Genomic DNA, 17,532 nt, shown 5'->3' with positions numbered 1-17,532 from the left:
GTAAATGACAAACAAGAGACAAAGGCTGTCGGGCATTTGGGTGGCGTTCTAAACCCAGTAAGAGTTTTAACAACACCAGGTTAAAGTCCAACAGGTTTATTTGGTAGCAAATGCCATTTAAACCTGTTGGACTTCAACCTGGTGTTGTTAAAACCCTTCCTGTGTTTACCCCAGTCCAACGCCGGCATCTCCACATCATGGCATTCTAAACCCAGAGGTCATGGAGTTTACATCATCAGGGCCGTTGATTAAAACGTTGCTGTGTAACACTTACCAGTCTGCACCCCTTTAGCATTTTGACTTCCCTACAAATGGCACCCACATCCCTTTGGATGTTGTTATTTTCCAGCGACAGGCACTCGCTGCGATATTGTACCTGTTGTCCTTTGAATGAGGCACAATTAAAGGGGGGGAAATTTAATGAGGCCCTTGGGGTGAGGGTGGGGGTGGGGAGGTGTGGAGGGAGGGGTTTTGAGGCGGAGCAGGGAGGATGTGGGGATGGAGGTAGAGCGGGGGGAGGTGGGGAGGATCTGGGAGTGGAAGTTGAGCAGGGAGGGATGGGGGTGTTGTGAGAGTGGAGATGTTGAGCAGGGGGGGAGGCAGGTGGGGAGGATGTGGAGGTATGGACTGGGGTGGGGGGGTGGAGGGGCAGGGGAGAAGGTGGGGGTGGGGTAAAGGTGTGTAGAACGGGGGGGGGAGGATGTGTAGGGGTGGGGATGTAGAGCGGGGGGTGGAGGTGTAGAGCGGGGGAGAAGGAGGATGTGGGGGTGGGAGTGGAGATGTAGAGCGGGGTGGGGAGGAGGATTGGGGGGGGTGGGGGTGGAGGTGTAGAGCAGGGGGGGGAGGTAGAGCAGAGGGGGCGAAGTGGGGAGGGGTTGGCGCTGTTGACGGGGGGGAGGAGAGGTGGGGAGGGGGTGGAGGTGTAGACTGAGGGGGGGTGTGGGGTGATGTGGGGGTGGAGGTAGAGCGGGGGGTGGGGGGAGGTGGGGGAGGATGTGGGGATGTAGAGCAGGGAGGGAGGGGGGAGTAAATCTGACACCGGCACTTTTTCTGCTGCACACACTCCTGTATCCCAACAGCAATTTCAGAGGGTGTCTGGGGGTGTAGGCAAACTATCCCACCAAATGCTATTGAGGGAGGCCAAACAGTACCTAAAACTGCTGAATATAGGTGTGGGCATTGTACTGAGGCACTTATTGACTCTCCAATGGAATAATCAAACGATGATTTATCTAAGAGGCATGAACGCCATCTCTGGGATTGAGGACAGTGCATTGGTCCAGTGACACTGACAGATCGTTTTTATGGGAAATCAAACAATAAAGTTTCAAAACTTTAACGCACGGTCAGATGAGGATTGTGACCCGAGAGCACAAACTTTGAGCCACTTACATCTCATGAACCACATTAATGCTCTCTCCCTCAACACCTCTCTGAGTATTAGCTTCGTTAGAGTTTATTCACAAATAGATTCAACTTAAAGAAGGAACTTACACTCAAGCACCTTTCTTGACTTCAGGACACCTCAAGAGTGCTTCACAGACGAAGAAGTACTTTCGCAGTTTGGTCACTGTTGTTATGTTTTTAAGTTTATTTATTAGTGTCACAAGTACGCTTACATTAACACTGCAATGAAGTTACTGTGAAAATCCCCTAGTCGCCACACTCCGGCGCCTGTTTGGTACACTGAGGGAGAATTTAGTGTGGCCAATGCACCCTAACCTGCACACCTTTCAGACTGTGGGAGGAAACCGGAGCACCCGGAGGAAACTCACCCAGACACGGGGAGAACGTGCAGACTCCACACAGACAGTGACCCAAGCCGGGAATCGAACCCAGGTCCCTGGCGCTGTGAGGCAGCAGTGCTAACCACTGTGCCACGTGTATGCGATAATGAGCAGATAATTTGTTTTGGTGATGTTGGTAAAGGGATAAATATTGGCGACGAAACCGGGGAGCACAACCCCGCTGTTCTTCAAAACCGTGCAATCGGAGCTTGTATGCTCACCTGAGAGTTCTAACATTGATGGCACCTCTGACAGTGCAGAGTTCCCTCAGCACTGCAGCTAAAAGCTGTCAGCCCTAGGTTTTATGCTCAAGCCTCTGTTGTGGGATTTAAACCCACAAAGCTCGGGATTCAGGGGGGTGTATTATGCTGATGTTAATGTTATGATGTGGAGATGCCGACGTTGGACTGGGGTAAGCACAGTAAGAAGTCTCACAACACCAGGTTAAAGTCCAACAGGTTTATTTGGTAGCAAATACCATAAGCTTTCGGAGCACAGCTCCTTCGTCCAAGGAGACGAAGGAGCTGTGCTCCGAAAGCTTATGGTATTTGCTACCAAATAAACCTGTTGGACTTTAACCTGGTGTTGTGAGACTTCTTACGATGTTAATGTTAACAGCAAGTAAATATTAATCATATCAATGTTCAATCTCAAATCAAATATAAGTTGAAAACTGTGTGCCGCTGGATGCAGAGCAGCAGAAACTAAAAAGAGCTTTTGGATTTAGTATAATTGATGTCTAATTAAAAATTGAAAGCACATCACTCAAATGACAGCAACTTGAATTATTTAAGTATTTATAAGGCGTAACTTTGACAATCTCTTTCCTTTTAGGGTGTTGCTGCTGCAGGAGCCACTATAAGAACAACACTGTCCGAAGCTTCACAGGCTCATGACATCGACCTTGCGTCCGCAGACTGTCTAAACTGGGTGAGTGCTGGTGTTATCCATTATCAAATATACAAGACATGACATGGGGATGGGTTCAAAATAACACTGAAGCAAGAGTGTCACTTCCTTTCTGTTTACACTGTAATGCGGGCCAGGTTTATAGCAGGTGATTATTAAAAAGAAAATTGAACAGCTTAGATTATTTGAATAGAAACAATGTGCAAAGGTCCGGGGAAAAGGCAGGAGAATGGCAATAAATCATGATGCTCGGCTGGAGAGCTGGTGGAAATACGATGACCAGGATTTTACCGCAGAATGGCACTCTCCGTTGGCCTTGGGCGGGATCTTATGAGCCTCGGGCGGGCGAGGCGGTAAAATTCCGGTAGATGGGTCGAATGGCCTCCTTCTGCACTATAGTCACAGAATCACACCCCTGTGGTTCTGCGATTATGCTCCCGCGAAGTCTGAATGCTGAGATGTGCTGTACGGTGTGTTACTGGACCATGCCGCGTAAAAACTCTCAGGTTTGACTTCCAGTCTATGCTGAGTTAGCTGCTTTTAACTGGGAGACAATGGAATCCCCTAGACTAGGAAAGGTCCAAAATATAGGCCCAGACAAATTTTAACCCCTTTAAGTGACTTGTTTTAGTTTAGTTTAGTTTATTTATTAGTGTGACCTGTAGGCTTATATTAACAATGCAGTGAAGTTACTGTGAAAATCCCCTAGTCTCCACACTCCGGCACCTGTTCGGGTACACTGAGGGAGAATTTTTTAGCATGGCTAATGTGCCTAACCAGCACGTATTTCGGACTGTGGGAGGAAACTGGAGCACCCGGAGGAAACCCACGCAGACAGAGGGAGAATGTGCAGACTCTGCACAGACAATGACCCAAGCTGGGAATCGAACCTGGATCCCTGGCGCGGTGAGGCAGCAGGGCTAACCACTGTGCCACCGTGCTGCCCCTTTATGTTTAAGGTAGCAGTGGTGAATGGGTTACGGTCGGGGTAAGATGCAGCTGATGTTGCTGAGGTGCAAGCAAGAGTTGTCTTGCTGATGGAGTGGACATTCGGTTGGACACTCAAGTGTGTCTGCTAACCATACTTCCTTTCCATCAGAATGAATGGATAGAAGTGGACACATCACCAGTGGAACTGTGCATTCCACTGTGTTAATGAATTCGCTTTGGCTGGAAAAATGCATAAGATCAGATTGGTCCTGAATTTTGAAAGGTTATTCCTCACATCAGTTTCCTTTGTACAAAAGCATTTGACAGATTCCTATCTCCATGAGGTAAACAACGCATGTTGTCTCGCATTAAATGCTAAGCAACTGGCCTGTGAATTCATGCTCATTTTGCATAGCACAAATTATTGCTCAGGATGCAATCCTACACGAGGCAGCAGTGACAACACTGGCTTAAACAACTATTAAAGTATGAAATACTGCTTCATTTCGGTGTTTTAGGACATGTCTCCAACGCAGTCAGGCCTGTCCACCAGGCCTGTCCACCAGGCCTGGCAACATAAAAAAATCTGTGGAGACAGAAAGAGCAAGTTGACATTTTGGACCAGATTTTACCATCATGTTGCGCCTGTTTTTGGGCGCGAAAACTTGGTAAAGTCAAGTGTGGGGTGGGTACATGATCCACGCCCGCCTCTGCACCAGTTCCCCCTTTACTAAGGCCTGAAAATGGCCACGATCGGGACCGCGCCCGAAACAGGCGCGACGGCCATTTAAATGCATTTGCATGCATCTAAATTGACTTAATGGGCTGCACGCCCAACCTGACCGGCACTTCCCTCTTTACCATCATGTTCGCTCACCCAGAATCGGTGTGGAACAGACATGCTCCACAAAAGTTCGATTCGGGCGCTCCAGTTAGTGAGGAGGTAAGTGCCGAGCGTCCGACGGCTCTCTGCTTGAGATCGGCGGCAGCGGGAGGAGGGAAAGGGGGGGCCTACTGCCACTCTGCCTGTGATCAGTGGGGGGGCAGTGGGGGCATCCACTGCCACTCTGCCTGAGATCAGTGGGGGTGGAAGCAGGGGTCCGCTGCCACTCTGCCTGAGATCGTGAGGGGAGGGGCGAAGGGGGGAGGGGCCCGCGATCGGTCTGGGTGGTGGAGGGTGGGAGGATAAGGGGGTTAGTAATGTTGTGGGGGTGAGGCAATGTCCGTGGGGTCAGGGGGAGGCATTATCCGGCCCGGGAGCGATGTGGCAGGGGAGCCGCATTCTATAATTTTGTTTCTGCGCAGGCGCAGTTGGAGGCGCCGATCGGAGCTGCAGGATTTCGGGCGCGTTAAGCCCCGCCCACAGGCTTCTGCAGCGTGATTCGGAATCGCTGATATTTTTTCAGGCAGGGTGTGTATGGGGGCACCTGAGAACGGGGCTAAAAGTCAGATCTGAAACACTCCCAGTTTCAAGTCTGCCCAGCACTTAGAATCAAAATGGTAAATTAGGGTCGAGGTTGGGTCACCTTTCCTCAGGCCTGGGAAGAGACGGACGTGGGGAGGTTTTCAGCAGGTGAAATGGGGGCAGGTGGGTAACAAGGTTTGTGACAGGTGGAAGATTGGATAATTTTGACGATAACAGAGTTGGTCGTGCAGCACCAAAGGGAGAAATAATGGAATAGGTTAAGGAAACAAAGTGCCTGGAGCAGGTGCGAATGGCTGACTGATGAACAGCTGCTGCCTGAAGGCAAAAAGCAAAAGAGAAACAAGATCCAAGCCTGCAAAGAAAAGGAGACAAAGTGAGGGCAGTGGTTAAAGCCCAAAGTTGTCTATAAGTGCCTCATTCAAAGATGAGGCGCTGATCCTCACACTGATGTTGAACTTCATTGAAACGCTGGAGTTGGCCAAGGACAGGGAGGTCAGTGTCAGGGCAAGATGGAGGGTTAGAACACCAGGCCACTGGAAGCCCGGCTCACACTCGCAAACTGAACAGAGTTATTCTGCAAAACAGTGACCTGATCAATGTTTGGTCTCCTCAGTGTAAAGCAGACAGCCTGAATATTACATTGAAAGAAGTACAGATATATCATTGTTTCACCTGCAGGGAGTGTTTGAGCTCTGGGGAAATGGCGAGGGAGGAAGACCTGCTGAGTATTTCCAGAACTTTCTGTCTTTATTTCACATAACCAGGAGCACTTTGCTCTTCTGTTAAGCACGCCCATCCCTGAAAGACTGCCGATGACAATATCATTGCACTCAGAAAATTCATAGCCCTAAAATAGAACATGGAACAGTGCAGCGCAGGAGCAGGCCCTTCGGCCCACGTTGTTGTGCCGAACCTGACGCCAAAATAAACTAATCCCTCATTTCCTGTCCTTGGTCCATATCCCTCTATTCCTTGCATATTCATGTGCTTGTCTAAAAGGCCATTAAACACCCCTATCATATCTGCCTCCACCACCACCCCTGACAGCGGGTTCCAGACACCGAGTACTCTCTGTATAAAAATCCTGCCCCTCACATCTTTGAACTTCCTCCCCCCCTCACCTGACGTGCGTGCTGATTAGAAGAGCAAAGTGCTCCTGGCTATGTGAAATAAAGATAGAAAGTTCTGGAAATACTCAGCAGGTCTTCCTCCCTCGCTATTTCACCAGGCCCCAAGCACTCCTTGCAGGTGAAACAATGATGTATCTGTGCTTCTTTCAATCCCTACATGCACTTCAACTCTGGGAAAAAGATTCTGACTGTCAACCCTATCTATGCCCCTCATAATTTTATGGACTTCTACTTATGGTCTCCCCTCAGCCTCTGCCGCTCCAGAGAAAACAATCCGAGTTTGTCCACTTTCTCCTTATAGCTCATATCCTCCAATCCAGGCAGCATCCTGGTAAACCCTGTCTGCACCCTCTCCATACCCTCCACATCCTTCCCGTAATGTGGTGACCAGAATTGAACGCAGTGCTCTAAGTGCAGCCTAACCAAAGTTTTATAAAGCTGCAATATGACACCCTGACTCTTGTACTCAATGCCCCAGCCAATAACGGCAAGCCTGCCATACGCCTTCTTTACCACCCTATCCACTTGTGAGGCCACTTTCAGGGAGCTATGGACTTGAACCCCAAGATCCGTCTGTACATCAATGCTGTTCAGGGTCCTGCCATAAACTGTATACTTTCCCTTAACATGTGATCTCCCAAAGTGCAACACTTTCCCGGATTAAACTCCACCTGCTATTTCTCCGCCCATATCTGCAACTGACCTATATCCCCCTGTATCCTTAGACAACCTTCTACACGATCCACAACTCCACCTAACTTTGTGTCGTCTCCAAACTCACGAACCCACGCATCTATGTTTTTATCCAAGTCATTTATATGTATCACAAATGAGAGGGAATGAGTCACTATCTTGTTGCCCATCCCTAATTGCCCTTGAGAAGGTGGTGATGAGCTGTCTTCTTGAACTGCTGCAGTTCTTCAATGAAGATTGCAGGAGGGCATGACAGGAGCAGCACCAGACATACCTAAAAATGTGGTGTAACCTGGTGAAGCTACTACACGGGACTACTCGTGTGCCAAACAGCATAAGAAACAAGCGATGGAGCGAAGTGATTCCACAACCAAAGGATCACTTCCTCAATGATGGAGGAGCCCAGCACATCAGTGCAAAAGATGAGGCTGAAGCATTCACAACAATCATGAGCACAAAGTGTCGAATAGATGATCCATCTTGGCCTTCTCCGGAGGCCCCAGCATCACAGATGTCAGTCTTCAGCCAATTCAATTCACTCCCGTGATATCAAGACACGGCTGAAAGCACTTGATAATGCGAAGACAATAGCCCTAACAATATTCCAGCAATAGTACTGAAGACTTTTGATCCAGAACTTCGGATGTCCCGAGCCAGGCTGTTCCAGTAAAGCTACAACACTGGCACCTACCCAACCATGTGGAAAATTGCCCAGGTATGTCCTGTAACAAAAAGCAGGACAAATCCAACCCGGCCAATTACCGCCTCATCAGTCTACTCCTGGTCAGTGAAATGATGGAAAGGGTCGGTGCTATCAAGCAGCACCTGCTCAGCAATGACCTGCTCAGTGACGCTCAGCTTGGGTTCCACCAGGCTCACTCAGCTCCTGACCTCATTACAGCCTTGGTTCAAACATGGAGCTCAACATCAGAGGTGAGGTGAGAGTATCTGCCCTCAACATCAAGACCACATTTGACTGAGCGCGGCAGCAAGGAGCCCTCAAAACTGGGGTCAATGGGAATCGGGGGGAAAACTCCGCTGGTTAAAGTCATGTCTGTCACAAAGGAAGATGGTTGTGATTGTTGGAGATCAATCATCTCATCACTGCAGGAGTTCCTCAGGGGAGTGCCCACGGCCCTCCAGCAAATTTGTCAACCAAGCTTTCTATGTGCATTAACTGTCAAGGCTTTCTGAATAATATATTCTTTGCATTTTCCTGACAACTGATGTCAGCTAACTGGTCTTTCGTTCCTTGTTTCCTCTCTCCTTTCTTTCCTGATTAGCAGTGTTAGGTTAGCTAATTTCCAATCTGCAGGGACTGTTACAGAATCTAAGAAAGTTTGGAAGACCATATCCCACTCATCCGTTATCGCTGTAATGAACTCTTTTAGAAGGTCAGATTTAGGCAGTTGGGTCTCAGAGTTTTGTAAGATTTTAGACCCTTAAGTTCTTCCAATATTTTTTCTGAAGCTATGAATGACCTTCAGTTATTTTCCCCTTGGATATCTTCTATTCCTGGTGCAGAATTTGAGTCTTCTGCAGTGAAGGGGCACATATTATTTGTTCAATAATTCCCCCTGCCAGTTTCCCCTGATGTTTTCCTGCAATGATAAAAGACAAAGGACAAGATTCTCTGGCCTCCCAGTGGCATGATTCTCAGCAGCAGGAGGCCGCATCTTCCAGTCCCGCCACTATCAAAAGAACAAAGAAAATTACAGCACAGGAACAGGCCCTTCGACCCTCCAAGCCTGCACCGACCATGCTGCCCGACTTAACTAAAACCCCCTACCCTTCCGGGGACCATATCCCTCTATTCCCATCCTATTCATGTATTTGTCAAGACGCCCGTTAAAAGTCACTATCGTATCTGCTTCCACTACCTCTCCCGGCAACGAGTTCCAAGCACCCACTACTCTGTAAAAAATCTGCCTCGTACATCTCCTTTAAAACTTGCCCCTCGAACCTTAAACCATGCCCCCTAGTAATTGACTCTTCCATCCTGGGAAAAAGCTTCTGACGATCCACTCTGTCCATGCCTCTCATAATCTTGTAGACTTCTATCAGGTCGCCCCTCAACCTCCGTTGTTCCAGTGAGAACAAACCAAGTTTCTCCAACCTCTCCTCATTGCTAATGTCCTCCATACCAGGCAACATCTTGGTAAATCTTTTCTCTACCTTCTCCAAAGCCTCCACATCCTTCTGGTAGTGTGGCGACCAGAATTGAACACTATATTCCAAGTGTTATCAATGGGATTTCCCACCAGGAAACCTGTGGCAGGGGTGCGGCGTCGGCAGGACCGGAAGATCCCGTTGGCGTGAAGAGTGGGAAGATTTTGCACTGAGGTTGGGATTTTCTAATCCTGCCTCTTCAAATATTCTGTTGCCGTCTGTGACAGTTGCAGCCCCAGGCAGGACTGGAAAATCCCAGCCTGAACCTCACCGCCTGTAAAAAAAAACAACCTAATGCATCAGCTATTGCCCTTTCTGCACTGTGTCAAACTAGATTAAACTCCGGGCGGGACTTTCTGGCCGAACGCACGCCAAGACCGGAAATTCCTGTCCAAGCTCAAAGACCGTTAAATGGTTCACTGAATTTACTGTCTCGCTCGCTGCGATTCCCAGGGTGTGCGAGGCGGAAAATCTTTGGCCTTTGTTTCTCTCCAAAAACCCACATCCACACTCACCCCTCCGATGCTACCCGGCCTGCTGAGTATTTCCAGCATTCTGTTTATGTTTCACAACTTCCAGCATTTTGACTTTGCTTGAACATTAAACCAAGTATTGTATCAGTCAACATATTTACTTCAGCTAACCACAAACAGAAAACAATGGCCATTTGGCCTCTCCCAGGTATTCCATTAACTCCCTATATATAAATATATATATATGACCACCTTCATACCTTATTTAAACATAGGGATACCTACATTTAGCTATATCCCACCATTTATTTTCAAAGTTTCATGCAGGGCTCTTCATTTGTTTGCCTGCTTTAAGACCTGGATAAACCAAAGCCTTCTCTGGCTGTTATGTAAAAGCAGAGCAAGAAGTCTCACAACACCAGGTTAAAGTCCAACAGGTTTATTTGGTAGCAAATACCATAAGCTTTCTTGCTACCAAATAAACCTGTTGGACTTTAACCTGGTGTTGTGAGATTTCTTACTGTGCTTACCCCAGTCCAACGCCGGCATCTCCACATCATGTCCACGTTATGTAAAAGAACAGACTGATCCTAGTTTGGTCCAGGCTCCTTGTAATAACGATCATTCATTACAGAAGATTATCAGGAATGCCATTTATTATTAGTGTATTTCTAGGAGTCTATTTGTGTGAATGAGTGACTATAGAATCCCTACAGTGCAGAAAGAGGCCATTCGGCCCATCAAGTCTGCACTGACTCTCTGAAAGAACATCTTACTCAGGCTCTCACACCCCACCCCCCCCCCCCCCCCGTCCAATCCCCATAAGCCCAGGCAATTCAGCATGGCCAATCCACCGAACCTGCACATCTTTGGACTGTGGGAGGAAACTGGAGGAAACCCACACAGATACAGGGAGAACGTCCAGACTCCGCACCGACCCAAAGCCAGATTCGAACCTGTGACCCTGGCGCTGTGAGGCAGCAGTGTTAACCACTGTGCCACCATGCCACCCAGTCAGACCATTTTTGAAAGATTGCTTTGCCTCAATTAACCATCGATACCTCAATATTTTTCAACACCTAGAATGATAATAGAAGCTTGCGCCCCAAAATATTGCTGCAGTCTGCGATTTATTGAGCGAATGGTATCGAACAATCAGACGAGCCTTTGGAGGAAGCAGTGAATACGCAATTTCACAATGAGGACTGATTATGTTTACAATTTGTTAAAGCTTCCAATCAAGACAGGAAATAGAAAAGAGCCTCAAATTAATAGAAGCCACCTTGTCTTTTGATATTTTAGATTTATTATTGTGAAGCTCGATACCATTGTATAGAATTTTTTAAACAAGGCTCTGTTAATTGTGGCGCTTTTCAATGTTGCCATACTCACCGTTACCTCTCTCCAAGACTGAATTATTTCATGAAGCCTGCTGGACAGTAGCCAGGATCACTCGTTCCAGGTCTCGGTGGCACGGGTGGGAGTTGGGAATGTTTCTCGCCATGGAACCCAATGGGAATTTGCAACCAATCGTGTGATGTTACACTTGGGGGTTTCCCGAATCACTGCGGGTTGGATGATGCAAACCCCATCATTCACATCCGAGCGCTTTCTTTAAAAGGCACCTGGGCATCAACTTCTTTTGTTGTGAACCCACTGTGGAAAGAGGAGGATAGTCCGGTGATCCCAGGGACCTCCGGCCCCCCAGATTCAGTGAGCTTTCCCTCAATGTGCTGTTCAATGCAGTGGAAGCCAAGGGGATTGTCCAGTACCCGAGGCTGGAGGGAGAAGGCCAGGCTGTGTGGCCAACACTGCATGAGAGGAAGTCGCCAGGGTGGGCAGTGCCCACGGCCTCCACTGGAAGATTGCCCGGAAATGGATGAACGACCTCATCCACGCCACCAGTGTAAGTGAACCCTCAACTGCTCACACTCAGCTCACTGAATGGTAGAGAAGACTTGAGCCTCAGTGGTAAGGGCACCATCCGTGAGGTCCATGCATAAAAAAGCTACTCAATGTGAGGTGATGCTTCATAGTCCCACTGCAGTCCATCTAGCCTGCAGGTGGAGACACCACTGTGGATGCGTGACCCACACAGAGAACTCAGATATGCTCTGGCAGAGGGGGGCATTGAGGGCATCAGCAAGCACCGTTAATGACATGCCTCTGTGAGCCGTGTCCTTCTATCCACATGGCTTCACTGCTCTGGAGGGTGCTGCCCAGAACCCTTGTGGCTAACTTGTTGTGCATCAATCATTCGATACAATTCAGTGGGTTATTTGTAAGACTGGAGAGAAATCGGAAACGCAATTGCTGTCAACCCCATCCTCTCTCTTTGCTCAGGAAAAGTTACGGCACAACAGGAGAGAGACAGAGGAGGGCTGGGGCCGGCCTGCCCTGAAAAACCTTACAGAGTTTGAGGAGCGGACAGCCGGGCTGGCAGGGAAGGAACCAGACTGGGCCTGTGCAGGGAGAGAGGTCAGCGGGTAGCCTCCATCCAACAATCACTCTCCCCATGTCTGCGTGGGTTTCCTTCAGTTGCTCTGGTTTCCTCCCACAGTCCAAAGATGTGCTGGTTAGGTGGACTGGCGATGCGAAATTGCTCCTTAGTGTCAGGGGGATTAGCTAATGTAAATGCATGGAGTTATGGGGATAGGCCCTGGGTGGGATTGTGGTCGGTGCAGACTCGATGGGCCGAATGGCCTCCTTCTGCACTGTAGGATTCTATGAACAGGATCCATGCGCAATGTAATCACATCGAACCCTAAAGGTCGTGTGTTCCTCCATGTTGGAGGCAGCTCATGAAGCCACCTGCTCGCTTTTCGCTCCTCAATGAGTCAGGCAAGTGCACTCGGGAACGCTAAGGGAGGGGGAATTGAATGCTTGTGGAGCCTGCACTAGGTACTCTCTGAGGGTGTCCGGTCCTGCAGAATCCCCCTTGCCTGCGACCACTTCAGCTCCATCCTGGGTGATGCAGACGGAGCAGCTGCTCCACAGTAGGAGAGCCGGAGTAAGCCAGGGCCTCCAGGCCGCAGATCCCCAGAGGACACCAGTCAAGGTCAAAGTGATCAGCAGGCTGCCTCTACCCCTGCTGCGGATATCAGGGGAAGTTCTGGGAAGAAATGGTTGGTAACAAAAAGTTGAGAAGTTTAGATTTCACGCGTGCACTATGTTTATTAATGCTCTGACACTTTTGGAAATGCACTACACTTGCACTACAATGAGGTCTGACATGGTTTCATTGTGATTCGTAGTCTTTAAACCTGTGCGACACCACCCCTCCCTCCATTTTCAGAGGACACATCAGGCTGGGTCCATGTCCCCCCAGAATCGTGCATAAACACAGAGGTAAGGATCTTTGCCAGGACCCTTGTGAGACATGTGCAAAAAGCCTACTGCTCATGCTGAGCATTTGCCCTTCATGCGCTCATCCATTTAAACACCTCGGCATTGTCAGTACTCTGTGCTGGGGTTTCTGGTCTGTTGTCTAGTTAAGCTACCCTGCTGCTCCGCTCAGTTCCAATGACCCAAGTCCCAAACAGCATCTCCAGACCTCCACCTTGAGGCTTTAGAGAGGTGTAAGCGGCCATGGTGTGTGTGAATTTTCAGGAAGAGTCCAACATCTTCCAACCTCCCCCCATGACTCACACCCTCGTCACATAATCATTGAACCTCCGGGTATGACGATTGACTCTAAAGTCACCCTACAACCTTCCCCCATTGTCCCCCATTCTGGGCTATTCTGAATTTCCACATCTCCTACTTTCCTGAGCAGCACTATTGGAATAGTGTAGGTTAGATGGGCTTTAGATTGGTTTCACTGGTCGGCCCAACATCGAGGGCTGAAGGGCCTGTACTGCGCTGTAATGTTCTATGTTCTAAATCATAGAATCTTTACAGTGGCCATTCAGCCCATCGAGTCTGCACTGACAACAATCCCACCCAGGCCCTAGCCCCGTAACACCACATATTTACCCCACTAATCCCCCTGAAACCAATGATCAATTTTCCATGGCCAATCAACCTAATCCACACATCTTTAGACTGTGGGAGGAAACCGGAGCACCCGGAGGAAGCCTACGCAGACACAGGGAGAACGTGTAAACTTCATACAGGCAGTCACCCAAGACCAAAATTGAACCCCAGGCACTGTGAGGCCGCCCCTTTTACTTCCATGTTCCCTTCAGCAACCCACAGCGTCCCTTCTCCCGTCTTTGCAGGATCCTCTCTCACAGCCTAACGGCTCCACTGTCCCCTTTAACCCTCACCATCCTTTCTTTAAAGTTTATTTATTAGTCACAAGTAGGCTTACATTAACACTTCCATGAAGTTACTGTGAAAATCCCCTAGTTGCCACACTCCTGTGCGGGTACACTGGGGGAGAAATTAGCATGGCCAATGCACCTAACAAGCACATTTTTTCAGATTGTGGGAGGAAACTGGAGCACCCGGAGGAAACCCACACAGACACGGGGAGAACATGCAAACTCCACACAGACAGTGACCAAAGCCGGGAATTGAACCCAGGTCCCTGGAGCTGTGAGGCAGCAGTGCTAACCATTGTGCCACCGTGCCTCTCCAATTCACTCAATGTACATACACCGCCTGAGGAATCAACAGTTGACACACAGACCCCTCCCTCTCATCTCCTTTTCGCTCATTCCTCCCCCCCAATGCCTGGTCACATCTGCACACTCCATACCTGCAGTGAGAAGATCCACATTCTGGAGACTCCACTATTAATTGGATGCAAAATGGCTCCACGCCGGACTCTGGTGGGAATTCTGGCCTGGCATGACGGATGTGGGCACATATGTGGGCCATTTCACGCCAGAGGGAATCTGATTTTTCAGCTCCCAGTGCCCTGTCCCCTCCCCGGCCACCAGGAACAGTTGGTGCCGTTGGGATTGGCCAATCCCAGATGGAGGAAAAATCTCAGACTGCTTCTTTCAGTTTCTCTCTGTAAGGACAGTGGAAATAAAATTCAGTAAATACAAAGGTCTTACTATACGGGTAACTATAGGCCGGTCAGCTTAACGTCTGTAGTAGGGAAAATGCTGGAATCCATTATTAAAGAGGAGATAGCAGGGCATCTGGATAGAAATGGTTCGATCAATCAGACGCAGCATGGATTCATGAGGGGAAAGTCGTGCTTGACGAACATGTTGGATTTTTATGAAGATGTGACTAGGGCGGTTGATGGAGGAGAACCGGTGGATGCGGTGTTTTTGGATTTCCAAAAGGCGTTTGATAAGGTGCCCCATAAAAGGCTGCTGAAGAAGATTAGGGCACACGGAGTTGGGGGTAGTGTGTTAAAGTGGATTGGGGACTGGCTATCCGACAGGAAGCAAAGAGTCGGAATAAATGGGTGTTATTCCGGTTGGAGGAAGGTAACTAGTGGCGTGCCGCAGGGATCGGTACTCGGCCCGCAACTGTTTACCATTTATATAGATGATCTGGAGGAGGGGATGGAGTGTAGGGTAACGAAGTTTGCAGACGACACAAAGATAAGTGGAAAAGTGAATCGTGTGGAGGACGGAGAAGATCTGCAGAGAGATTTGGACAGGCTGAGTGAGTGGGCGAGGATATGGCAAATGGAGTATAACGTTGAGAAATGCGAGGTTATACACTTTGGAGGAAATAATAACAAATGGGATTACTATCTCAATGGAAACAAATTAAAACATGCTACCGTGCAAAGGGACCTGGGGGTCCTTGTGCATGAGACGCAAAAGCCCAGTCTGCAGGTACAACAGGTGATCAAGAAGGCAAATGGGATGTTGGCCTATATTGCGAGGGGGATAGAATATAAAAGCAGGGATGTCTTGATGCACCTGTACAGGGCATTGGTGAGGCCGCAGCTGGAATACTGTGTGCAGTATTGGTCCCCTTATATGAGGAAGGATATATTGGCATTGGAGGGAGTGCAGAGAAGGTTCACCAGGTTGATACCGGAGATAAGGGGTTTGGATTATGAGGAGAGGCTGAGGAGATTGGGTTTGTACTCGTTGGAGTTTAGAAGGATGAGGGGGGATCTTATGGAGACTTATAAGATAATGCGGGGGCTGGATAGGGTGGAGGCGGAGAGATTCTTTCCACTTAGTAAGGAAGTTAAAACTAGAGGACACAGCCTCAAAATAAAGGGGGGTCGGTTTAAGACAGAGTTGAGGAGGAACTTCTTCTCCCAGAGGGTGGTGAATCTCTGGAATTCTCTGCCCACTGAGGTGGTGGAGGCTACCTCGCTGAATATGTTTAAAGCGCGGATGGATGGATTCCTGATCGGTAAGGGAATTAAGGGTTATGGGGATCAGGCGGGTAAGTGGTACTGATCCACGTCAGATCAGCCATGATCTTATTGAATGGCGGGGCAGGCTCGAGGGGCTAGATGGCCTACTCCTGCTCCTATTTCTTATGTTCTACTGGCGGTACTTGGTGTTGTGGTCATACTATAAATCTTAAACCAGACAGGTAGGATGGATATATCTTTAAAATGGCGAAGGTAGTACTGTATACAGAGAATCCTGCCTGTAAGTGGTTTCAGATTTATATTGCCTTTAACTTAATATCCTCTGTGCCCTTGTAAGTGGTAAAACCAGCTGGTGTAATTTTAGACTCCAAGGTACTTTAGTTTATGGAACACATTTCAGCGGCTAAGCTTATTCTTGTCTGCACGGTCTCTCAAGATGATACATATGCCTTCACGAGTATAGAGATGTACAATAGGATGTAAAAGAGCCCATAGCTGCTTGTAAATTATCTCCTGTATTATTCACATAGCTGGTCTGAGGAAAGGGTATGTCAGACTGCACTATGATGTGCCTGATACCACACAAAGCAGAGCGTAAAGTGGAGCACGGAACACCTGAATGAAACAAAGAGCCATTGACTGCGGATGTGTCACAGATACTTCCAATTCATGGTGACCCCGGTCTCTGTGGAGTGCGCAGATTGTGCTCGAAATGAAAGGGACAGCGAATTTGTGCTTCACACAAAGGATTGTTCCATTTGAGAGGGGAAAAAGTGTGAAGAGAAAAGAAACTTAGCTAATGCTAAGTTTTAGTGGAAAATAGATGCCTTTGTTTCCAGAACTAATGAAAGGAGCTGCACTGGAAACAGATTCGATGCCGCTTTTCTCATTACAAGGGAAAGAACTGGCATTCATGGAGCACATTTGATGAACTGAAGAAGTTGCAATGCACTTCGCAGCCAAAGTTTAAAATTGATTTATTATTGTCACAAGTCGGCTCACATTGACACAGCAATGAAGTTACTGTGAAAATCCCCTAGCCGCCACACTCCGGTACCTGTTCGGGTACACTGAGGAAGAATTTAGCACGGCCAATGCATCTAACCAGCACGTCTTTCGGAATGTGGGAGGAAACCGGAGCACCCGGAGGAAACCCACGCAGCCAATGAATTACATCTGGAAGTGTAATCATTGTTGTAGAGACTGCATCCGGCAGTGTGTTAACTCTACTGCGGTGATGGGCAACCTAGGCTAGTGAGTGGGCCACATGAGTGGCCTTCCTTAATTTCAGTGGGACGCAAGATTGAAATCAGGCTTCTTCACTAACCATGGCCCCATGAATAAGATTAAATAAATTAATAGACGCTGAATATTTCACAACGAGTTAGAGAAAATGGTTAATCGTTTATATATTAATATAAACTTCAAATGGTAAAGACAAGATAAATATTTACACATTAGACGCGAAGGGAGCGCACAGCTCTCACAGCGATGCTGTGTGCAGTCAGCACACACCTCACTTCACCTGCCCTTGCTTTACAGGTCTATCACTTCAGTTATACCGGTACAAAAAAAACTACGATGGAAATCAGCAGAATGTGGCAACCATGTGCATGGCTAACGGCCAACAAAATGTCTCGTTGGCTGCACTCAGAACCCAGATGGGCCCCCAGGCTGCAGGTTTCCCACCTCTGCTCTACAGAGTTAAAGTGTGCATGTTCGGCCAGACCATGATTTGATACATTGGTGCTCAGCATGTGATATCACA

General features: G+C 48.3%; 1 protein-coding gene across 1 annotated transcript in view; it reads left to right on the top strand.

The window, feature by feature from the left end:
• The window catches only part of rasal1a (RAS protein activator like 1a (GAP1 like)), a 275,372-nt gene that overhangs the window by 148,528 nt on the left and 109,312 nt on the right, over positions 1–17,532 (top strand). Inside the window, exon 10 of the mRNA XM_078227421.1 lies at positions 2,622–2,717. Coding sequence (XP_078083547.1) covers positions 2,622–2,717 — 96 coding nt within the window. The remainder of the gene's footprint in view (positions 1–2,621; positions 2,718–17,532) is intronic.

This window comes from Mustelus asterias, chromosome 13 (genome assembly GCF_964213995.1).
Source record: "Mustelus asterias chromosome 13, sMusAst1.hap1.1, whole genome shotgun sequence".
Lineage (NCBI taxonomy): Eukaryota > Metazoa > Chordata > Chondrichthyes > Carcharhiniformes > Triakidae > Mustelus > Mustelus asterias.
Note: the sequence above shows the minus strand (reverse complement) of the source record. Positions and strands in the feature narration are given on the sequence as shown.